At 44.3% G+C, this 25,007-nt stretch overlaps 1 protein-coding gene across 1 annotated transcript in view; it reads left to right on the top strand.

The window, feature by feature from the left end:
- Positions 1-25,007, top strand: part of LOC144118987 (uncharacterized) — a 59,412-nt gene that overhangs the window by 625 nt on the left and 33,780 nt on the right. Inside the window, exons 2-4 of the mRNA XM_077651745.1 lie at positions 13,612-13,669; positions 16,064-16,099; positions 18,612-18,650. Of these exons, the coding sequence (XP_077507871.1) occupies positions 13,615-13,669; positions 16,064-16,099; positions 18,612-18,650 (130 nt within the window). The 5' untranslated portion in view covers positions 13,612-13,614. The remainder of the gene's footprint in view (positions 1-13,611; positions 13,670-16,063; positions 16,100-18,611; positions 18,651-25,007) is intronic.

Consider the following 25,007-nt stretch of genomic DNA (forward strand, 5'->3'; position numbering starts at 1 on the left):
CTAAACTTTGAAAATTTTCATGCATTTCTTCATCTGACCCTCCACAGCCCGGCTACGGCTATCTTTTTTTCAAGTGTAGAAGCAAAAACACCGGGTTTAAATCCATCGCTCAAGATATTCGCCAAAAATACATTTCTGCTCTTAATTTTGGTCGAGGGATAAATACTCAGCCTTGTTTTCTAATAAATGCTACTGATGTTTCTGCCCCTGCAACTGCCGTTACCAGTTAGATTTATTGGATCGCTACGCAGTCCTTATTGTAATCTCAAGCTGGTTCGATAGCAGGTGCTGTTTCGGTCTGCAGAGGGTACTCGCAGAATACATTGGGTGTATGCATTTCTTATGATGGATTCAGCGAGCTTTACCTTTTAACTTGAGCGTTTCTGTACATGAAAGCCTTTTTTATATTTGCAACTAAAAAGAACAGTAAAGTGCTGGACATGGCATTTATGGCATATAGTGAAATAAACATTGGTACATTGAAAGAATCTCTTAAAGGATATTGCAAGTTCATGTAAGCTTATATTAGCTATATTAGATTATCCTCCTCAGTTCCGGAGTGGTAGTTGCACCAGTGAATGTTTTTCAGTGCATAGGGTACGAGAGCTCTAAAACGATACGAGTGTTGAAAAACGTGGTTACAATATCAATTCATGCATTTCCTTGGTTCTGTGCTGAGAAACGTGCAGCATAAAATAAATTACAAATTCCTTGAAGCACACAGAAAAATTAGAGCCTCATCTCCCTAGCATGCGCGGGTAAAACCTACGACTGCTAGGAAGTGCTTTACCACCTGTAGAAGTATCCGCGAATCTGATTGCTGTTTTTGACCGCCATCGTTAAGCTTACTCGCATGGACTGTCACCGGTTTGGCAGGTGACGATATAAAGGATAAGGCTTTTGCCACAATCACTAGATAAAAGCAGAAGTTGCAAACGCAGAAAAAATTTGGCGGTGGTTTTGCTCTAGTTAAACCTGGAGTGACGCGATAGCTACAGCTGGCTGAGTGGAACTTGGTCACTTGACCAACCACATGACGAACCATGTGATCAGCCACGGCGCCGCTCCACCTGCAGCTGCTCCGCAGCACGTGAGCAACCACGTGACATCGTGGCGGCGCAGCCACCGTGTTGCGCGTCGTCAAAAAGGTGGCGCCGCCACAGGTTGGCGGCACCGCCACGCTGAAGCCTCGAGATGCTACCGTAATGTAGGTATCGCTACAAAATCGCTCCCGCAGTTTTTTTGTCATATACATATAACAGAGTTCGCGTTACCAAGCTTAAGAATGATGTAAAACGTCTGAGCGTAAATGCGAGGGTCATCGAATACGTAACTGAAAAGTTTTCCTCCAAGAGAGAATCGTTTTATTCAGTGTTTAAATGTATGATAATGTTTCCCAATTAGCTTTCTACTAGAGGCTACTTTCCAGCCTCATCACGGTTCGTTTACGTACTACACCGCCAAATTGGGAGAGCCTGTATGCCTTCGTTGTACCGCTCTACTGACCTGTCGCTTAGCCAGCGTCTAGCTTCCTCAATGACTTTCTCATTGTGGCTGCTGTGCTTCCCACAGTGTCAATTCTTTAGTAGGCCAGCGAAAGAGAAGTCAGAAGGTTTGAGGTCCGGACTGCAGGGTGCGTGAACAAAAAAAGTCCTGCAATGATTTGTGATATCTTCTCGCGTGCGCGGACTTGGGGATAGCCTCGCGTTGTCATTAGGGAGGAAAAGTTAAGTCAGAGTTTTGTGGCGGCGACTGGAGAGCCTCACAGAGTTTATAATATGGGGAGTGTGCAGTATGTTCTCAAACATTTTACAGTAGGATTCAAAGTCGATCGTCTGACCAATAATTAGTACGTCGAGCAGAAAACCTTCTCACAGTTCCACAAGTTCCTAGCTATGACTTTGCCAGCGAAGGGTGAAGTTTATAACTTATCGTTAACAGCAGACCTTGTGTAGTGCCGCCACCTCAGTTGCCGCTTTGGTTGAGACTCGAAGAGATGAACCCATGATTTATACTCTCTTACATTTTTACGAGCGTTAGCTCTTATTCATCACGTTTCTCGATTTCTTGGGGTCTGCTACCACCTCCCTTCGGCGTGAGTCCGAGAAATTCAATACAGCGGCCCTCATAGTAAATTAATATAGCAACCCAACAGGTGATTGCTTGGTGCCGTCATAAGTATGTCGAATTGCTCATTGATTAGTGACGTCACTGATTTTTTGACGACACAGCTGGTCACGTGAATATGTTTAATCGCCTGTAACTCAGTAATAATGAGATCATCATTAAACGCATTAGATTTTTCGAATCGTCTAGATGAGTAGAACACGTCAGACACCAAGATTAACTAATGAACTTAATCTTTAGTCATAGTTAGGCTTATATTTAATTGCTTATAATTAACCAGTCACGTCATGATCTAGCTAATGGCATATTCGTAATGGGCTCAATGAGTAGAACATGTTAGACACCAATGTCCCCTAATTAGGTTAATATTTAGTTACGGTTATGCATAACATGGCGTCCGTGACTTCAGCACTCGTATGGGAAAGCAGCCTAATCACGCTGTAATACATCGCATGGACGATAGCTAGTGCTACCAAACAGCTAACGCTCGTTGCTTCAACGTCTTCCAGATTGTGGCGGTATAATTTTTAACAAAACATGACCACCATCGACCTCATAACGAGCAAGCAATTTGGCACATGTATTCCTTTGTTTTTCTTTATGGTCATTTATTAGTCTTCGGTGAACACAGCAGGCAAAAACTTTTTAACAGCCCAACTACTGCAAAATGGTGTCTGATGCCAGCCGTCGTGTGGGAGATCCGAATGCCTTCCTTTTCCTGGTTCGGGCGACGAGAGACGCTTCCACCAATGACGGATCGCGCTTTTATTCGCTGCCAGGTTTTCGCAGGCAATCTCTAAGCGCTTGTAAATATTTTCATGGTATCATTGCCGTCAAAGAAGTTAAATCGCACCTTTCTGTTTTGAGCCCAGCTCAGTTACAGACGACAATTTGAAACCTGGTCGCAGCGCTACCGTCTATTAGAAGTTAATGAAAGTTTAGCAGGTGACACTAGAAGGTTAAGGATCTATCGTAGGAAATTTCACAAGTTTTGGACTAAATCAGAGGAGAAAGTGTCTTTAATTATTAGTTTACTGCCTCTCGTCCGTAGGTCCCCAGTTTTGAGGATATTTTCTTCTCTTGGCCAGGCCAATTCTAGGCAAATAAACTGTCCACTATTCCTCACAAGAAAATGTTACCGTTAATCTTTTTATATTTACCTGGCCGACGTTTATGACCGAAAGAAAAAGTAATTTATTCAATTTATTTAAAGTAAATGTGGAGAGGTCGTCCTGTGGTAAGGTGACCCTGGCCGCCTACTTCACACTGGTCGAAGGGGGAAAGGCAAGTAAAAGAAGAGTGAGGGTACAAATGGAGGCTGATGATGTTATAATACAATGAATTGCTGGGGGTTGTCTCAGTTTGAGGTGACCATGCTAGTGCCACAGACGCACATCTAGCGCTACTTCACTCAAAAACCTGAGAACAGCCTTCATTGCACACAAGCCGTCAGTGAGGTTCGCCCCGGGGAGTATTTTTCAAGGCCCTCGCATCAGTACAGTGAGGGCAGTCGGAAATAGCGTGATGGATTGTCTCTGTATGGCTGCAGTTGAAGCAGTTTGGGCTAGCTTGAACTCCAATCTTGTGTAGGCAGCTTTTAGCGTACGCTACACCAATCCGCAACCGATGGAGCAGTGTTTGTTGACGTCGCGCATAACATTTGATGGTAGGCGAAGTCGCGAACCAGCATCAAGCCGAGAGACACGGTACTGCTGGTGGTTCAAATCGTTGCAGTGCTGTTGCATGGCAGCCTTCACTGAATGAGCGAGTAAGGCTGCTGCGTCACTTCTTGAGAACGAGACCTGGATGGAAGCTCGATCAGTATTAGCCAGCTTATTTGATCGGTATGAGCCAACTTATTAGTATGAAGACTCCCAGGGATTGATGAATGCAAAGCAGAGATTAAGCAGTTCCTCATATATGGGTATTAACCCATTTTTGCTATCCGAAAAATAAAACAGAAGTCAAATTCGGCTCTCGGCTAACTACGCAAATCGACCATCATTTTTTTCTTGAGTGGTCCAAATATATTCGCTCTCTCTTTCTTTATACTCATGAAAGCTAATTTAATATTTGTATATATTGTTTTTGCGTGCCCTTTACTTTCTTGGCATCTGTTAAAAAACGTAAAGGTCGTATACAGCTGCATCCGCAGAATGCCAGCAATGCTTGCGGGTTTCCGAAAATACTAGCAGTGAAATGCAAAAGTACGATGTATGCGTTCAGCAGCCTTTTTCTCGCTTTCGAGAAGAGTCCTTTCTCTTGCTCTCTGCATTCCGCATGCTCGCATTCCGCTTAGGGATGTGGAAAACGTGTTAAGCTTTCTGACTGAAAAATATTTTGCCCTCCGAAGTAATGAACGCAACGAGTGCAATTGGGATTTTTCATTTTAATTACTTCATACCTTTACAGCCGCTATAGCTGATGCTGGGCGTCTTAGACGTGCTAGCTAGAGAAAGAGAAATAATTCTTTTGATCAGGCCGCAGGGTGGGCGTACAAGCGTGTTCCCGTGGCACACGACTTGACTCTCCTCTTCGATGACCATAGCCATTGTGTGAGCGCCGAGAGAACGTTCTGCAAAGTCTTTACGGCTTTGAGGGAGACACGCGAAACTCCAAGCTGGCTCTATGGGCGGCTCTTCCTTTCATAGCTGCCTAACTACGCCGCCGGATTAGAAAAATTTCGCGCGTTTATGAACGAGCGTTATACGTTGTTTTATTCGCTTTGTGGTCAAGACTTTGTCGGCCTGTGCTACGCTTCTTTTATCTTGATATTCAGTCCATCAATTCTTAAGATAATCAGTTACTATGCGTTTGCAGTACATGCCCTGCCCGTACCGATATCTGCTTCTTGATTTGGACTAGGAAGTGATTACCTCATGTTTATCCCCTGTCCCACTCTGCTCTCTTCCTGTCTTTATACTCCTGCTACTTTCTTTCCTACACTCAAATCAAACCAAATGAGAGTGTAAATGATTGGCGCAACCGCTTAAACTTCACATGCGGAACTATTTATTCCATCAACGTGGAGCAAAAATGGGATAAATGACCTGTTTTACTTCCTGCCCTGAATAATGGGGCATAAAGAAGGATTCTCCTCTCTTTAACACCAATTTTTAAATAGAGTTTTTTGTTCTCAAGCTCCTCAATCTACAATAGCGTAAAATAAACATCATTTTACGCCATCGGCACCTCCACCTATCGTCTTATCTGCTTGTCGTCAGTCGTGTAAGAATGGCGATGATTGACGTCCTCTTTGGTCTGGGTCGCCGCTCACCTCTGCTGCTTCGCGGGAACTTTTTGCGGTACAAGATGTTCCCGCTTACAGCTACAGAAGGACTGCTCCTCTGAAGCGTCCAGCACGCTCCAACAATATCCGACCTTCCTATGTTAGAGTCGGCACCCCGCAAGAGCCCCCCTTTAGGCTTCGTTCTCATAGCGCAGCTTTTTTACGCGTGCTTTGCGCGTTGCCTTGAAGCAGACTATAGTGTGTTGCATCAAAATGTAATTGCGATAAAACAGAGGTTCAACGCCGAGGTCTTGGTTGAGCTGAGGCGGTTACATTTTTCCTCAATCATAATAAAAAACCAAGCTTTCAAGACGCGAAGATGAAACCAAACTGTGCCATACCAGATTACGTTTGGCGGTGTTCTCATTTCAAACTCATTCTATTCTGCATTTTAGTCAGCTATAGCGCAATGAATGACCGCTAAAACTACTTTGAGACCCTTTTCAAGGCCCGAACTATTTATTGTAGTGTGAAATCGCTTTATCGACGACGTCAGGCAATCAAACTAGCTCGCAAATCATAAGCAGACGACAAGCAGACGATTCCTGTCGCGTTCGCCTGCACAGCCGCTGTTCTTGCAGGCGGCAGAAAGAACGCGTGACGCGCAGTCACATCGAGATGCGCAGTTGCCCAAGCTGGGTTGCCGACCGCCCCTGCGGCTCCCTATCCGTCTCCGCCACTGGCACTGCTAAAAGAATGACCGTGAATGAAGATGAATAAGCATGACTCCATTTTCGCGCTCCATTTTGTTGTTAGTCAAAAATTTTAATCGCTTGTGCACTTAAATACATCCCTTGTATGAGGGAGTAAATAAAGTTCTTCATATTAACGCAGAAAATAAGACCCCCATTTGGGCGTGCGCTGGAGGAGAATAAATTTACACCCAACTGGCCGTTTTTTTTAGTATGTATCACTCGCTGCCTTGTCCGCAATTAAAGATTAACCTTTTTTCTCCATTTGCTGGTTTCGGTTCATTTGGCGGTACCCGTAAGATACTGAGAGCGTATAAACTATTCTATTGAAGGATAGTGGCAAGCTTCCATTTGAGACCTAAATGTACGTGCCAAATGCGCTACTGCCTATTTTTCTAGTTGTCTCTGTGTCGTGGTCTTGAACTGCGGTCACTGCCTGCCCTAAGTAGGTCCAAGTGTTTTTTTTAACTGTTTACAGATAGTTTTTTAAACCCTGCAAGAAATACATCAGTACGGACTTTGCAGATGGATTGTACAGCAAAGAGGGCATTATGTGCATCGTAGAGCTCAAAGACTAAATGACTAATTAAAAAAACTAATCAACTCTTTTTATTTTGATATCAAGGGACAACATTATAATAGAAAACTCGAAGGCCGTCAGCATAAAATCTGAGCCCAGTTCTTAAATTTTCTTTATCGCCAATGCATTTCGAAATGTTTAACGTCGAAAAACGCATTTTTTTGTGCATAAAGCTGCCTTTCCGCAATGCACACTTTTAAAATGGCGTCGCTCGGATCTGTTATGCAGCAAATACGGAATGACTTTGTCTATTTTATGCCGTAGAAGCAGTTAACTGGATTTCAGTACTAAGCCTAGCGGCGCCATTTTAAAAAAAAATGTTACCATTAATGTTAAATTGTTAAAAGGCGTTAAATTAAACGTCATTTTAAAGATAGTACCGATATCTAGGAGGTTGATAATAGATATACTGAAAACCAGTGCATAATAATTATGGTTATATTACTTATCAGAAGGGTGCTGACTTCGGAGAACGGCTTCTCGTCGAGCTTATTTAAAAAAAAAATGTGTCAAAAATCGGTTTCAGCAAGCGAGCAGTCTCAGCTATCCCGAAAACATTCCTGCAGGAATGCATTAATATTGATGTTTGCTTTCGGTCGTTAACCTCAGCCTTTCCTGTGTGTTTATTGCAACAGTTGAATTTATTCAGCACCGTTTTTGAGCTTAGATCTTCAACATTATTAGACAGTATATATATCCCTGTCTTGTTGGAAGCGTGTCAACAGTGAACTAAGAAGGTAAGTTCCCCTACTCGCGTTTGTTCTCTTCCGTGCGTTTTATAAAAAGTGCGGCAGTGGTCCATCGCTGGGAACACAGGCAAAGTAGCTCTTTAAAACTGGCATTCACGTAATGTTTTATGCCATGTTTGACTTTTTGGCTTTCAACGGAATTTCGGTAACCACCTAGCTAACCAGGTATCCGCCGGCCTATGACTAGCGTGAATTATACGGAGAGTATCTTTAGCGGTAGCAGCTTCCCTTGTATTCTAGAAAATTAAATTTCAGGTTCTTTCATTAGTCTTATTTTCGGGCTTGGTATTAGTTTTTAGAGAAGTGAATTCACGGTTTACGAAGAAGATTCGAATAAGACATGACTTCTTGAAAGCGTTGCTTTCTAGGCTTGCCCGATCAATTTTACGTCGGTTGGGTGAGGTTGTAAATGTCAATACAAATCGGGTGCCCAAATTTCAGGAGTAAAGAAATGTTGGGCAATCTGGCAAAAAATAAACATGCATTGTAAGTTACCGCATGCAGTACATAAATGTATTTATTATGGCCAAATGCTCACGCAGTCCCGTGTGTAGTATGACATAAGAACTGCAGTTTGAGTTGCGTCAGTGCGGAAGGCAGATACCATCAAGATATGAACGTGTTATTTTGCATTTCCTTTAGTAAATCTTTGATTTTCGTTGGACTGTTTTTCTAAAGTCGGCAGCTTTCATGAACAATAACGTGCGCATTCGTTAACACATATGGCAGACCTATTACTGCATGCACTTCAGAAAGCGGCTCTGCAGTCTACCGTATGGTATTGCTCTCACTTGCGGGAGTGTGAATACCAAAGGCCGGCGTTAAATTTTTTGGTAAAACATCATGTAAAAAACTGATGGCGGCCTAGCTCTGTTAGGCAAGGATATACGTAGGGAAAGTGCGGCGACGTCTGATTGGGAAGAGTTAATATATGAAACCCGTGCATTAACTACATGCGCCTTTATTCACGATTAAACTACGTGATTTGGTCACGTGGTCGGTCATGTGGTGTGCGGAGCAGCTGCCGGCAGCGCGGCGCCGTGGCTGGTCACGTGGTTTGTACGCGGTTGGTCCGGTGACCATCCACGTGTTTGGTCACGTGGTGTGATGCGACCACGGTGGGACTGTGAGCACGACGAAACTGCAAGTTCGTGACAAATGTAACTTTCGCTACAAGATCAAAATTTCATTTATGAATTACTGGAACTTTGCTTTACCCGTAAGCGAACATTTTCGGTTGATAACTGTTATGAATGAGCATCCGGAACGCATAAACAAGTGTTTAAGCCGGATGATAGTGAGGTATGAAGAATCTATTCGACCCGACGCTGTATCTGAGTGCATTTAGCGTTCGGCTGCTGATCCCAAGGTCGTGGGTTCGATATTTGCCGCGGTGGATGTTTTTCAATGAAGGAAAAATACGAAAATTCCCTGTAGATTACGATGTCGGTGCATGTGAAAAATCTTAGGCGGTCGATAGTATCCGGACCCCAATATAAAGGCATACCTCCAAGCATGAGTCGCTTTGGGAGATCAAATTTTATGAACCAATCAAAAATATATTGGACCAGTTGTGCGGGAATTTTCGTCAAGAATCATCGCGTGACTCCTGATTGTTCCTTGATAAAGAAAGTCATATAACTGATGAAAGGGCAGCCACAGTTCAGCGAACGTTGATGAAGTTTTTGTGCAACAGTTTACGGTGCAAGCTATGTGACAACAGCGCTATAGTAAGCGGTGCAGCACGGCTTTGTCAACTGCAGCAGATATGTCAAAGACAGTATACAGTAATGCGGTAGCGTTAAGGGTGGTGTTCAGCGTTGAAGCCGATGTCAGTGTTCTGTCGAGAAAATCCGCATTGGTGGAGAGGGCCGTGACGACACAACCATGTCATCTCGTGCGGGTAATTGAAGCAGCCCACAACGAGGACACAGTTGGAGAGTGATGACGTCACTACACAATACCTAGTGGACGTAAAGAATTGTGACGTCATGCCACCATCCGCACGTAGTGCATCTGAAGCAAAAAGGCAATTGCACTGAAAAAGCCGCCACCGTCTGGAAGACATTTAAGTGTCCCTGTCTGTGAAGTGATATACAAAAGAGACCCCGGGCAATTGAAGGGGCTGTTGAACGCTGTCGCGTCCTAGCCTTAAGGCCGAGCTTAAGTGTGCCGCGAATTTATGCGTGATGTTGGCGGTGTGAACTGAACATTCAAACTGACAATATGGCTGTTGATGATCACAGGCATCCGTCGATTCGACAGCATTTGCCGCTGCCGTATGCTCTCAACTCGGGCGAATGATTTTACTCCTCTCGCTTTAGCACATTGAAATCAACAACTAACACTCTCGAACGGAATGAGTGTAAAGACAAAATTAAACTGAGAGGCATCTTACAATGTTCGCCATGATGCGAAGCAAAACATATCTCTACTGGATTGTTTTATCTCTAACGATGCTAAGCTGCGGCGTACAAGAGGCACTAAATGTGCGCAGGAGTCACAAGGTATTTATTTATCTTTTTAGTCTCCTAAGGGTGTTTGCATACTTTACAAAAAAGAGAGGGGGACAAAATTAATCTGGGATGAACATGCATGTGAGGAGAAGTTTGTGCAAAGGAGGAAATACTAGAATTTAACACAAGTGTCCACCTGTTTTTCAAGAAGAGCATATTCATACGCACAAAAAGAATTAAAAGGAATCGGCATTCAAAGTTTTTAATGGTTGCAAGCAGAAATACGCATACCCAAGCTTATTTTTAGCTGTAATCTTCCTCATTTGGCGTGATCTGGATATCCAGACGATCATATCAGGATCGCAGTACATGCTGCTTAACTGCAACCTATTTCCGTTCACTTAAAAGTATGTGTCAACTGCCTGTTTGACAGGGACATTGACAGGTGAGTCATTATTCTTAATGCTTTCCTTGATGTCGTTAGAGTCTGAGGTATACGTGTAAGGCATCATTCTTTTTGTCCTCCTTCAGTGGTTCCGCAAAGGCAGAGCGAAGAGTGACGATATTTTCTCTAGAAGCTACTGTTTCCTAGTGCTCAAGTGCCTGGACAAGTGCAAGTTCAAAAGGGATTAATGGCTGAGGGAGGATTGATTTCCAATTTGGTCACAATGGGACGGAAAAGGGTCCGTTTCGCCGACTTATCATTGCCAGAAGATTTTGAACGAAATCCTATACACTCCAATAGAGGGGTCGCAGATAAGTTGCTTCACTGTAGTCTTAACGACTTGCCGTTGCATCAGGTGCAGTTGCTACGAGGAAGAAAACTTTGTGTGGTTGTTTTACTGCAAGGACGGCGTTCTTGTTTCTGGGGGCTAAATTTTACCTCTTGAAAAAGGCGGCTTAGTTGTTCTTTTACAGCGATGGACTGCACAAGCCAGCTCTGTAAATACATAAAAAAGGAACTCCTACAGACCTTTCTGACTTTAGCTCTCTCCTGATATTTTAGGACTTCCGTGAACGATGTCATTCATTACAGAATTCTCTGCGGACCAACTGCCGTGATAACATGAGGAGAGAGTCAGCGAGCACAAAGGAAGACGACAAAAGTTTTACTGAAATTAATAATGTCCACAGCATGACTACATTCGAACACACCTCTACATCTTTAAAAACGGCTTGGTCTGAGGGCGAAGCGTGCACTGCAAAAGCAAGCATGCGACACGCAAATATGCATGTTCTCGAGGGCAGCTGCGCTCTTGTTATCTACTAGAAGCTAGATTTCCTAGTTGGCCACTGGCTCCACGTAGTGTGTGCAGTGTTATATTTTATATGTTTAATGATCATTGATTTATACTATAACAAACAATTTTATTCACTACTATCATATATTTGGGTGTGATCTTGTCTCCGTCCCTGTTATATTAACGCGATAGCGTTAAAGGCTCCGTTACCAAGAAAATCCGATGCTGTAGTCGCCGTTGAGAGAAAATCACGCGGATGACTCTGGCAGGTGGTCCCCATAGAACAACCTAAAAGGCAGGTAGACACCTAAGTCATATGACCTTGCGGCGTCATCACAACCTGCACACCGGATAGTGAGCGTACTGCATACCATGGCAGCTGGCAGTAATGTATAGTCGCCCGGGAAAAACACACTGGATCGCACAAGGCGCACGTCAGGCAGTATCTGCCATGGCAGAGCAGTGGCGCATCGCTTAAGGGCTGCACCACTACGCCAGGGGGGTATTGGAACTCCTAGGTTCCTATGTGTCTGGAGTAGAGAATTACCTTCTGCGTATATGTGATTTAACCCATTACGCTATCGCGTCATAACGTTAGGAGGAGCTGAAGTGTCCCCGCCAATTTTACTGTTCCGTTATTGATTTTTTGTACCGAAAGCTACATTACGCTAGAATTTTGAGCCTTCAGCAGTGGCGGTGCCTTGGCTGGTCACGTGGTTGGTCACATGGTGCGGAGCAGCTGCCGGCGGCGCGACGCGCAAGCGAAACAGAGGGGGGAGGGGGGAGTGGAGATGGGGAGAAGGAGGGGGGGAGTGGAGATGGGGAGAAGGAGGGGGGAGTGAATCCACCTCCAGTGACGAAGATGAAGAAGGAATGCCCAGTGAAACGGAGCGGCGAAAGACAGACTTTGCAATTCGACTGAGCGAGTTCCAATCGCCCGGCTATAGCCATCGCGTCACTCCAGGATTAACCAGGGCTAAACAACAGGAGCCGCCGCGGTGGCTGAGTGGTTATGGCGCTCGGCTGCTGGCCCGAAAGACGCGGGTTCGATCCCGGCCGCGGCGGTCGAATTTCGATGGAGGCGAAATTCTAGAGCCCCGTTTACTGTGCGATGTCAGTGCACGTTAAAGAACCCCAGGTGGTCGAAATTCCCGGAGCCCTTCACTACGGCGTCTCTCATAGCCTGAGTAGCTTTGAGACGTTAAACCCCCATAAACCAAACCAAACTAAACAACGGGAATTTTCTATTGTTATATTTACTGTAGTTATGCGTTTTCAATGACTGTAGTTTAATTTCAGTTTCTTGTTAACATTCCTTACCTGGGCTCTGTGTAATCTTCATTGTGAATCGTATTTGCATTTCGATGTGTATTAAGCAACTTGAGCCATTGTGGCTCACGCCTTTAAAAGAAGAGGCCTAGCGCGCTCCGCTAACAGGCGCCATCCTCTCCTTAATGTTGCCTGACAATAAAAAAGGTGTGTCCAACTCTTGTACGAAAACGTCTCATTGCGGCCCCTCTGATAATTGTTTTTCAAATGTCATGAAGGAAGAAGGATCTTCTGAACTCGAAGCGATCCTGCGATCAGACCAGATCGAGATCGGAAGAAAAACGCCTAAGGGGACAAAGGAATGCTGCCGCACGAGCCACAAGTGGCTATCGTTGTTGACAAGAGACTCATCCGTTCGGGCCAGAGACCCGACCCGGAGGTTCAGTTGCGGCTGTGTCTGGCTACTGATCCCCAGGTCGCGAGTGCGATCCCAGCCGCGGCGGCCGTATTTCGGTGGAGGCGAAACACAAAAACTCTCTTTCGCTGTAAAATGGCAGATATGTTACATTAGGTGCTCTAAATTGATAAGGAGCTCTCCACCGTGGCGTCTCTTGCAGTTATCCCAAGCAGAATTTAAGACACTTAAGACATGACAACAGTGCAGTTGAGGTCGCGAAAATGCAGGAGTCGACTTAGACTTCAGGAGTCTAGGGTTCGAGCAGCTGAGGCAGCAGCGATGTGATAGAATTACTCGGAACTGCTCGGTATGCGATCGATCGAGGTTCAAGAACGATCTCTCTGTCTTGAGGCCATGCTAACGCTGGACGAATTGCGTTACAACCCTCCTAACCATCTTCCGAGCTTTTGGCATTAATGTTACAGTGGGTTGTCTTTGTACACTTACTTGCCTGCCGTTCCCTTCAGCTCAAAAAGGACTGCATAAAAGGGACCGAAATTTTGCTGTTACAATAACACTACCTGCTTCTAAGGTCACTAAAGAACGCCATTGTTTTAGTTCTCTAGATATAATCACGAAAGTTTTATAGTAACGCAGCACGCCGTTTAGCTTTTTAGGCGGGCCGTTGACAGTGAGTGCACATCTTTATCTCTTGATGAATTGCAAACAGCCTCTATAGAAAATTACAACGTTCGGAAATGTCGGCCTATAATTGTTTTTGCGGCAACGCATTTTCTTTCTACCTTTGCAGGCCATGGAGGATTTGCTCTACTCTTCGCTTTTGTGCTTCATGCTCCTGGCATCGCATGGTGAGTTTATTACGAATGAATACTTCAGAAGTTTACTCTAGCTAGACAGCTACTCTGCAAAACGAAGATGGAGAATATGTACAATCTCCCTCTTCTAAAACATGTAGCTGAAGCATGTGAAATTCTTATTCAATAGCATTGCCAGTAACCCATCATCCATTCTCAAAAACACTCTCTGAAATCAAAGAGAAACAGGAGCAGAAGACATCAAAAGTCCTAAATTTCAAAAAATGCAGATGAGAGTACACGACAAAGTAGAGAAATTAATACGAAGAAGGACAAAAGAGACCACGTGGCCGAACGACACTTGCAACTTGTTCCCAGCAAAACAAAATAACATCATTGCCTCATGACTCTCAGGAGTTTTTTTTTAATCACAATTCAGGATTTCACACTAACACCTCGATCTTGTAACATTCCTACCACTGCCGCCCATCTCCCGTGCTAGCTTCTATTTGTACTAGTCGCCTGAATCCTTTCCCCGAATGAATTCGATTTTCTATTCCCGGTTGAATCCGGTTTTCGTCACTGTCTCCAGGAGAAAGCTAGAAGCAGACGCCTTATGAGCGATGATTTGGTGGTCGCTGAATGAGTCATTAACACGTCGAGCAGTCTGTCTCTCACAGTGGCTGCCGCGGCTTCTGTGCACTTAATAGGCCGCCTGTCTGCTGCGGCCAGGTTACCTGAGGCATCTGCCTGCTTAAGTGGCAAAGCATTTCCCAGACATGAAATCACGTTGGGACGGGAGTGAAAATTATGAGAAGAAAGGAGGACAACCTAGTGGAGGAGAAGGAGGGAAAATGGAGAGAATAAAAGTGGTTCTGGGACTGTATTTGCTTCACATATCCCTCCACATGCATAAAAGTTGTCTGTGACTAAACAAATGCACGCCTTGTGATTTTCGCTCCAAACACATCATGAAAGATGTGCAAGACCATTCGAGGTGCTGAAATAAAGAGAGGCAGATGAAAGCTGCACAACACATTTGCGAGTATATACCCTGAAGGGACAGTTTGTTCGATCGCACTAAACTGCGTTAACCACCAACGCAGGCTCAATCATAACATTGCGCCCAGCCGATGAAAATCATTTAGTTTGCGGAAGAACTTGCTTTTTGTATCTTATCTACTATTTATTTATTTTTACTACGGCCAGATGGCCATCGATAGCATTCTTTCATTACCTCCACCTCAACAAATTGAAAATCAGCAGCGCCTCTATCCTTATGTGACATATCGATGGCAGGGGCTTTCACGACGGAGCCGTTTTCGGCGCTGCTGGAGGCAAGTTCGTGCGGGCACAGACGTTTACGTAGTTGGAGATGGTGAGGGCTGGCTCAAATCTATTGTAAAGGGCTTGCTTGTAAACTGAAGTGAAAATTTTGTTCTCTCATCTTATGCTCCCGTAATACACCATGTTATGAGTCTAAAATATTTGGCTGTGATTGGGAAAGTCTGCTCCTATAAATGTGGTCTTCACTGACTTTTCTTTGTTACTTCATTATGTACCTGATTATGTACTTCAAGATTAGTAAAATTCGCTCTGACGCATGAGTTGAATTTTTTTTTTCAAATTGACTTTTGCACTAATTTTTATATAGGCTTATGCAACCCAGTTGACCGTGACATAAAGCCTCGCGACATTAAGGTAATTAAGGTCACGGCGGGTGCGTTAATGTCACTTGACCGTGAGATAAACGCACCCACCGGTAAAGACGACGGCGACGAGAAAGCTAGGGGCGGGCGCCTAACAGCTATCGCTGTAAAAATAGAGATCCTGTTAAGTCTTTCAAAGTATATAGAGAACTTTTCGCCTCATAATTATGGTACCGAACCCGACGATTAATTGAATAATTACATTAATTGATAAATACACAAAACTGCGTTATTTACGGTTCTATATTGCTATCAGCTAAGCTTTGTGCCTTGAAACTAAACGGAAAAGGTGTCCCTTGTAGCGACTAGCATGCGTACAAGCGTCACAGCACACAGTTACTGCACTTCCTATCGAGAAACCTTGCAAGGAGAACTGGGCATGAACAGACGGATGGCGTTAATGCACAGGCGTCGTAGCACATACTCACACCTCGTTCTTTTGAGATAATTGCGCAATTAATGTCGGGTTGCTGTTGCTGTGGTGGTTTCGTATCGCGCTGAAGTAGAGTTGCGAAACGACAAAGGCAGAAATAGCTGAAAAAAAATGTGACCAATGCTGAAAGTGCTTTCGTTCTTGACATCTAGAAAAGAGAAAATTGATGCACCGTTTGTGTCGATTAGCGGCGCCCAGCATATAACAGCACTGTAGTGTGCGTAGTGCACCATTGCCATTCTTGGCCTGATGTCACCAACCTTTTTACTTACTGGAAAAAAATATTTTTGTTATTCTTGCATATAGGTTTTGCCCTTCCTGAGGACAGCGATGAAGGAACTGGTGAGTATTTTAAATAAACCACTGCTCGCAGTTCACCTGTTTTTTGTGCACTGTTAAAGTTCTTCAGCCAGATTATAACAGCGAAAGGTTTTCCTGGCGCTTCTGTCGCCACAGCGCGGTTTCGGCCCTCGTTCACGAGGCTAGTCTGTGCATGTTTCTTGTGCCTCGAGCCTCGCTCAGCATCCGCCTTCATCGGGTAGGACGTGAGTTCATAAGATGCCGCTCAACGCTCCTTGTTTGAACACACAAAGCACGCAATCGGGACGCTGCTGCCGGCACGAGCCCTGCCAGATTCATTTCTCAAGTCTCTGTCCACTTCTGCCAGTGTGTGCGTACTTTTATTAACGAAAGTGTGAAGAGTAGGTAAATTTTAAAAACCGACAAAGTACTGTATACGCTAACGTTTCCTTACTTGCCTGACTTAGAGAGGATATTGTCAGCGTAATCATATTTCCGTCCGCTACCACCGATACCTCTGGTCTCACATTTCGCAGATTTTTCTCTTTTCGAAGGCTTAGATAAGTAACTCACCTCAACGGTGAGCAGGTGGCTATAAATACTGCAGGCATCTGGCTAGCAGGCTTTATGGCCTGCTATGCAAAATACTCAGTGGCAAAACACTATGTGACCGCGAGCGAGTTTCGAACCCTCGGCGGCGCGAACTCATTACATTCGCTTGCCACTGCATAAGAACACTACGTCGTCGCCGTAATCGAACATACCGCTTGTTTAACTGCCACTCTTTCGTGCTGTGCTTTGAATGTCGTCGTCTTTATCAACTTCCATTCGTTTGCAACGGATCCAGACAACACCGCTATCGCATTGCCCTCATAAACCGAGTTATAGAATAGAAATGGAAGAGAAAGCCGAAGTGCGAGCGCACCTATTTCGCATTTGCCTTGACCATGACAAATCTTCCTTGATTTATTTAGTTAACATCACCCATGAATAACACTGTTCGCCTATCTTATTTTTGTGTCCGCTCTGTAGCTGCTGAGAAATGCTTTCAAGATAAAAATGTTTCCTTTCAATGAGGGCTCTTTCACTTATTACATTGAATTACACTTTATCACATTAACGTGTCCGAGAAATCAACCGACCTTCCTTACCACTCGACGCAGCGGATCAGTGCCTATGGCATGCGGTTGCTGGAAAGAAGGTCGCGGGATCCCATCCCCACTACAGCGGCCATATTTAGATTATTGAGTAATGAATGCCTTCCAGTGCTGCGGAAAATTAGTACAAAATAACTCGTCAGAATTCTTATGCAGCCTTTCACAAAGGTGTATCTCATAGCCTACGTCCATGTTTGGAATATTAAATCCCATCTAAGAACATACCTTAGCTCCTTTTACCAAGAAGCACTAAATTTATTCTGAACAGCGCGAGAAGTCTAAGGAGCAGAAAGGGACGACTGATCCGGTATAAACCGGATATTTATCGAAAAAGACAGCCTTTTATCGACATAAGTGAATGCGTGTAGAGGAGCCTTTATTGATTTATTACAAATATAACAGCATTACCTGAATTAGATGGGTTAACTTTGTCTATAATGTTTTTTTTTCAAATCTAACCAATCTGCTTGGCCCACACTTTACGCCGAAGCATAATGAAGTAATAGTTATAACACGTTAGGAAAATTAGGATTATGACCTTGAATCTCAGAACGCTGTGGGTGAAATGACGAGTGTGGAATGCGCCTGAGATTAGCGGTGGCTAAGAGAGTTAAAAGCACCAGTGGCTTGCCGAATCGCGATGAGTTCTTGCACGCAAAACTCAGACCCGATTATTTGACAACGCTCCAAAGCTTGCACAGTTTCCTTATCTTTTATAGACAGCCCACCATGCCACTTTGTTTCAAGATATCTTTGAGAAGAGCTACATGAATTTCTAAACGTATTTAGCTACTCTGTGGGTCACAAGGCACTCAGGACGACGAGCAGCCGCTAGTAAGCGTCTTTTGCATAAAGTATGCGCTTACTAAGAGAAATATATTTTTCTAATTAGAGAAGAAGCAAGCATCTATAATTTGTATTTGTTTTGAGCTACGCGTGCCTTCGTGCCCGCGTTTTGCATTTTAGGTATAGGTTTCAAAGCTCTCAAAGATATACGAGGCCTGGCAACGTCCCATTGTTCACAGTGCAGATGCAGCAGCGAATGTTCGCTCTGTCATCGCGAACTCGGCGTCGCCGCTGCTGCCGGAGACACCCTACAGCGCAAAAGCAGAGCGAGAGGTTGTGAAGTGAATCATTCGTACAGGTCAAAAAGCAAGGTAACGGAACATGAAGGCGGTGTTGTGCCTACCTCAAGGAACGCTCCAAAGGAGGCTAGATTGAGGAACTGGAATGCGTTGCGATAAAGTTTTTTTTCAGCTCCCGGCAGCAAGATACGTAGCGGAGATTGACTTATCTTGTCCTGTGATGCATTGTCGATTTAGTTTGTCAGAAAATATTTATTACGTTCTCCTGTTATATGTGTCTAGAATAATATTTTAATCTTGCTTTTTACACAGATTCTGACGACTATGACAGTTACGACAATGAGCCTGAAAGTAAGTGCAGTGCATCACATCGGGTAGGTCAACCAGAATGGTTGCTTCAAAGGTGACGACGCATAGCATGCTCTCTACAGTTACTCTATTTCTTGTCGCAGATTTCTCAACTTCTAAAAGAACTAAATTTTGGTACAAAAACAAACGTTACAGTTGCAAGTAGAAATGCCTAGAAATCGAATTCCAACACTACGATAAGCAGAGAACACTTGCGACGCCCCCGCAATTACAGTGTGCATATCGACTGTGCCTTTTTTACTGTTCCAAGCGCTAAACTACAAAGTTTTTCAGGTGCATTGCATAATAAAATAAAATATTAAAATCGTAGTGGTCATTTCAAGCGCAGTGTGCCATTCTGAGAACAGCTGCCGCGGAAAATTAATGTACAGGGTTGGTGAAAAATTTCCAGACCACAGGCTTTGCTTTTAAAGCGGGATCAGATGTGAAAATGGTATTCTCCTAAGCACTGTAGACATTTTGGCATACCCTGCAGAAGCAGAAAACTTCCCCTGAGCACAAACGACTCAGTGACGCGAATTATTCAACTTTCGCTTAAGCGCGAAAGGGCACAAATTTCATTTTTTTTATCTTTCTCTGTTTTCTGTATTAAAGGTAAAGATTTTGCCTTCTGATCGCTAAAGTTATAGTTTATGTGCCGAAAGTCGTTGATAAAATCCTTATTTTGGAAGACAAGGTCCAAGTACGTCTTCGTAGATGCGGAGACGGAGGGGTAGCGAGTTGCACCATCAATAGCTCTTGAGCATTGGTGAGGAGGTCGGCATTGCTGCTTGAATGTGCAGGTGTCCTACACGAAGCATGGAGCACGACCTGTACTTCAGTAATGAATTATGAGGTAGGCACAGTGTTTATGTTGAGCTACATAACCTTTATTAAATGAAGCGTAAAGAAAGGCTCCTTCACGGGAGGGGGGCATTAGGGACATAGACATCATATATGGAGGTCAATGCCTGCCTCACGTGCAAACTGCATATACGTTATCGCCACGATATCTGGACAGGCCTACTGAAAGAATGGCGCGGTGTGCTCGTTCCCTGCACCTTTCACCTACATCGGCATGTTAGGAAGCAGTGATGGCGTAGAAGTAGAGCATCCGCCTCGCGTGCAAGAGGTCCGGGCTTGGAATCCGAGTGGCGCGCAGTTCTCCAAAGGATTGAAGGAAGAAAAACTGCGCGTGTTGATAGAACTGCACAGCAAGGCCTGGGGTGCAGCCTGAGCTCGGTGACCAGAACCAAAAACACACTCTCTCAACAGAACAGAATTTGGCCACCCTGGTGCAGTACTTGGTCACAGCGTTCTAAGATCAAATCAATTAATCCTCGGCCCTCAGTTGTTAGCGGCTGCGGAGCAACTGGCCATGGCGGTGGTCAGACCTGTGACGCGGCGCAGGGTGCTAAGAATTTCTGGCTCCGCACAGGCCGCCACTGGAATCTCAACCTGGCAACGTTCAACGCTAGAACCTTATCTAGTGAGGCTAGCCTAGCAGTGCTGTTCGAGGAACTAGCGGGCATTAAATGGGATGTCATAGGGCTCAGTTTATTTAGGAGGACAGGTAGGGCGTATACAGTACTAAACGATGGGCAGATACTGTTCCATCGCGGACTAGCGTATAGACGACAACTAGGTGTGGGATTCCTCATTAATCAGTATTTAGCTGCCAACGCAGAAGAATATTGTATAAAATTAACGAGAGAGTGGCAGCTATCGCAATAGGGCTGAATAGGAGGTACAAGCTGAAGGTGCTGCATGCCCACGCATCTACATCCAGCCATGATGACCAGACTGTTGAAAGTTTCTATGAATACGCGGAATTGGCAATGAACAAAGTAAAATCACACTACACTGTACTGATGGGCGGCATCAATGCGAAGGTGGGCAAGGAGCAGGCTGGCGCCCCGGTGGTAGGCGATTATGGGATCGGTTCTAAGAATAGCCGGGGAGGGTTATTAGTAGAGCTCGCAGACAGAAATAATTTACGGATCATGAATGCGTTCTTCTGCAAACGATAGAACAGGAATTGGACCTGGAGGAGCCTCAGTGGTGAGGCTAAAAATGAAATCGGCTTCATACTATGCGCTCAACCTGGCATCGTTCAGGATATCGACGTCCTCTAAAAGGTGTGCTGTAGCGACCACAAAATGGTAAGGTCTCGAAATAGCTTAGACTTGAGGATGGAATGGAAGAAGCAATTAATGAAGAAATGCATTAACGAGTTAACGATAAGAGGGAAAATAGAGGAATTCAAGATATCTCTGCAGAACAGAGGTTCAGCCTTAATTGAGGAAGACGATGTTGATGTCCATACAATGAACGATCATCTCACAGCTATTATTATGGAGTGCGCAGTAGAAGTAGGCAGTAGGACGGTTCGACAGGATACCGGCAAGCTATCTCAGGAGGCGAAATATCTGATTAAGGAACGCCAAAGCATGAGGGTGTCTAACCCTACAGACAGGAATAAACTAGCAGAGCTATCGAAGTTATGATATAAGCGCAAGGATTGCTTAAATAAGGAAGCTAAATATGAAGAAGACCGAGCATGCTCTATAGAACACAGGTTGCCTGAAAGCGGTTAACGGGAAACAAGGCATTGGTAAGAATGAGATGTATGCGTTAAGAGACAAAGAGAGCAATGTCATTAGCAATATGGATAAGATAGTTAAAGTTGCCGAAGGATTATACACAAATCTATACAGTAGAGAAAGTAATCAGAGCGTTAATGAGAGACAGTAACGCACAGCAATGCGTCATGCCGCTAGTAACGAAAGTGGAAGCAAAGAAAGCCTTAACAGCAATACAGAGGGGAAAAGCACCTGGTGACAATCAGGTAACAGCAGTTCTGTTGATGGACGGAGGGGAGATTGTGATAGAAAAACTAGCCACCCTGTACACGCAATGCCTTATGACCTCGGCCTTACCAGAACCTTGGCAGACCGCAAAAATTATCGTAATTCTTAAGAAAGGAGACGCCAAGGAGTTGACAAATTACAGACCGACCAGCTTACTGTCCGCTGCCTACGTGATATTTATTAAGGTAATCGCTAATAGTCAGGACAACCTTACACTTTAATAAACCAATTGATCAGGCAGGCTTTCATAAAGGATATTCAACAATAGGTCATATTCGCACAATCAGTCAGGTGATAGAGAAATGTGCAGAATATAAACCGCTCTATATAGCCGTCATTGATTACGAGAAAGCATTAGACTCAGTGGAAGCCTCAGCTGTCATAGCTGCTTTGCGGAATCGGGGTGTAGAAGAGCCTTATGTGAAAATACTGGAAGATATGTACAGAAACTGCACAGCTACTATTGTCCTCCTTAAAATGAGCAATAAAATTCAAATAAAGATGGCCATTAGGCAAGGAGATACGATCTCGCCAATGCTATTCACCGCCTGCTTATAGGAGGTATTCCGAGGCCTGAATTAGGAAGAGTTGGGGATAAGAGTTAATGGCAAATACCTAAATAAGCTGCGATTTACTGATGAGATTGCCTTCCTGAGTCACTCACGAGATGAATTGCAGATCATGATAAATGATTTAGACAGCGATAGCAAAACGGTGGGTCTAAAAATTAACATGCAGAAAACCAAAAGTGACTGCTGATCCGGATCATGCACGGAAAAATGTTAGAAGGGTAAGAATGGGGTGGAGCGCATATGGCACGTTCACTCAGATCATGAGTATCAGTTTGTCAATATCCCCCAAGAAAAAAGTGCACAACAGCTGTATCTTGCCGGTACTCACCTATGGGCCAGAAACGTGGAGGCTAACGAAAAGGGTTCAGCTTAAGTTAAGGACTACGCAGTGAGCCATGGAAATAGAAATGATAGGGGTAGCGTTAAGAGACCTGAAATGGGCAGAGTGGGTGAGGGCTATAACGCGGGTATATGACATTATAGTCGAAATCAAGAGGAAGAAATGGGATTGGGCGGGGCATGTGATGCGAAGGCAAGACAACCTGCTGGTCCTTAAGGGTAACAGAATGGATTCCAAGAGAAGGGAAGCGTAGTAGGGGGAGGCAGAAGATTAGGTGTGCGGATGAGATTATGAAATTCGCAGGTATAGGTTGGTCGCAGCTGGCAAAGGACCGGGTTAATTTTAGCGACATGGGAGAGGCCTTTGCCCTGGAGTGGGTGTAGTCAGGCTGATGATGATGATTATGATGATGATGATGATGAAGTCTCGTATAGACACAGAACGGAGGAGGTTCTCATAAATGTGGCAGTGTAGAAAGCTGAGTGTGTGCACCCTCTAATGCCATACGTTGATTGATGCGATGCAGAGCGTCTGTGGTTCGTGCAGACTCCGCATGAAATTTAAGAAACTAATTTTAAGAGACTAATTTTAAGACTAAATTTAAGAGACTAATTTAAGAAACTGGCTCGGCAGCGATCGGCCACGTTCTGCCAGAGCTTTATGCTGCACTTTGTGTAAAGCGATGCGGGCTAGTGCTCGTGGTCCAGGTAGTCAACGCCGCCGCTACGTAATGCCAAGGAATGAGCTCGTAACGCTAAATATTGTAACGTTAACCACCGATTAGGTGAATAATAATAGTGCACTAGTTCCCGCTACATCTTTAATTAGCACTATTCGTATCAACTAACAAGAATTTCTCACGCGAGATGATTTTTAAATGCTACCTTCACTTGTAACGGCAGCACGACAAAATGTAAACGAGCACTTCTGTCGAGAGTGCTAACCTTTGACCGAAACATGTTTGTTTTCACGCACGGTTCTCTTCTGGGACCATCCATTGAGGAAACGTGTGAAACGTACTCTGTTACAGAATTCAAGATTGCTGGCTTAATGCTGGTCACTTGTATATACTCCCGGAAATCCCTTCTGGCATAGTTATTACAGTAACGAGGATTTCATGAACTATTGATAGAAATGTCACTTCCCCAGTTCGAGAATGACAGCTTTTATATGTCGGCTGAGCACTTATTTTCTTGCGCTGTAGCTTGCTGCAATATGGTGGGCGTTTTCAGTATGTCGTTGATTTGATTTCTACCATCTTTGCGCCCTTCATCTTGATCAATGCACCTTAATGATGGAAAATGGTGGGAGGAAGATATTGGCTTAGTGTTAAGAGCAGCCAACTATTATAGCTGAGTGCTCTCAAGAAGAGAGATAACCTGGTTTGGACGGATCTGGCGTGTTTTTCTATATGAGCCTTTGAGCCATACTCGAAATTCCTGTCTACTAGATTGGGTTAAGGACCTATTCTTTCAGCACGAAGGGGATCCACGGTGGCTTAGCTTAGTGGTATCGCTGATTGCCCTCAATGCGCGATTGTCACTAGAGCGTTTGTTTTTCGCACGGGTGCCTTCTTGATTTCATTACCTGATGAGGTGTGCAATGTGTCGTACTTAGGCATTTTTGTTGCATTCTTCGTCAAGTTTCTTATATTCGGTGCACTTAGCCTCGCTTTTCCATGCAGTTGTTGTTGATTTTCACACAAGGCAGACAAGGGTTTTAGCTAAAGTCTATATTTTGTTATTCGCGCTGGTGGACTGAAGGTAGCGGCTCATGCCTGCTGGGGACAATAAGCCGTCGTTCCCACAGCAGGGTTCACGCAACCTTCGCCGTAGCAAACCAAAGGTTTTGTTTACAACTGTGCGCTGTCTACCTGCTGAACTTTATTCGCAGAGAAAAGCGAAGACGCCCCTTATGATATGTCTTGCTTTTCGAAGGCTTTCCAACGTATTCTGGTAACACTCGAAAATGGTATGCGTTGTCGGAAGGCACTGATTTCTACGTGTTCAACCTTATTGGATGTAAAAAAATAAGCTTTCTCGGATGAGATTTTTTTCACGTTCTTGGTGTAGATGTTTACTCGCAAACCTATTGCATGCGAAATATCATTCGTATGAGCGACTTTGCTGACCTCAACAGGTGCCATGCGTTGACCAAGATCGCTTGTGATTTTGGAGCCCTTCCAACAAATAGAGTTAACTCCACTACTAGCCGCAAGACAAGCACGGGTGTTACTATTTCGAGCCACGCGTTCATATTCCCTACCTTTGTATTGTGAGATTTGCTATCCGAGTCCACTTATTTGTCTCCAAGTGCTGAATAGAATAAGTTTGAGGAAAGGTTTTACAAGAAAAATAGGCATGGGACAACGGAGTGTAGCGGCCGCCTACATTCTCGAATGAATTCATTTAAATTGGTGCCATAATCACAGGGTCATAAATCAAGAACAGGCATATTTCTCTTGCAGCCTACATTTTTAGCATCACCGGCAAACCGCATATGCATCCTGTAGTTGGAGAAGAGGACATTACTTCCGAAACACGACTGCATATCTGGCAATTAATGCGGAGGTAGAGGC

This window comes from Amblyomma americanum, chromosome 2, assembly GCF_052857255.1.
Source record: "Amblyomma americanum isolate KBUSLIRL-KWMA chromosome 2, ASM5285725v1, whole genome shotgun sequence".
Classification (NCBI taxonomy): domain Eukaryota; kingdom Metazoa; phylum Arthropoda; class Arachnida; order Ixodida; family Ixodidae; genus Amblyomma; species Amblyomma americanum.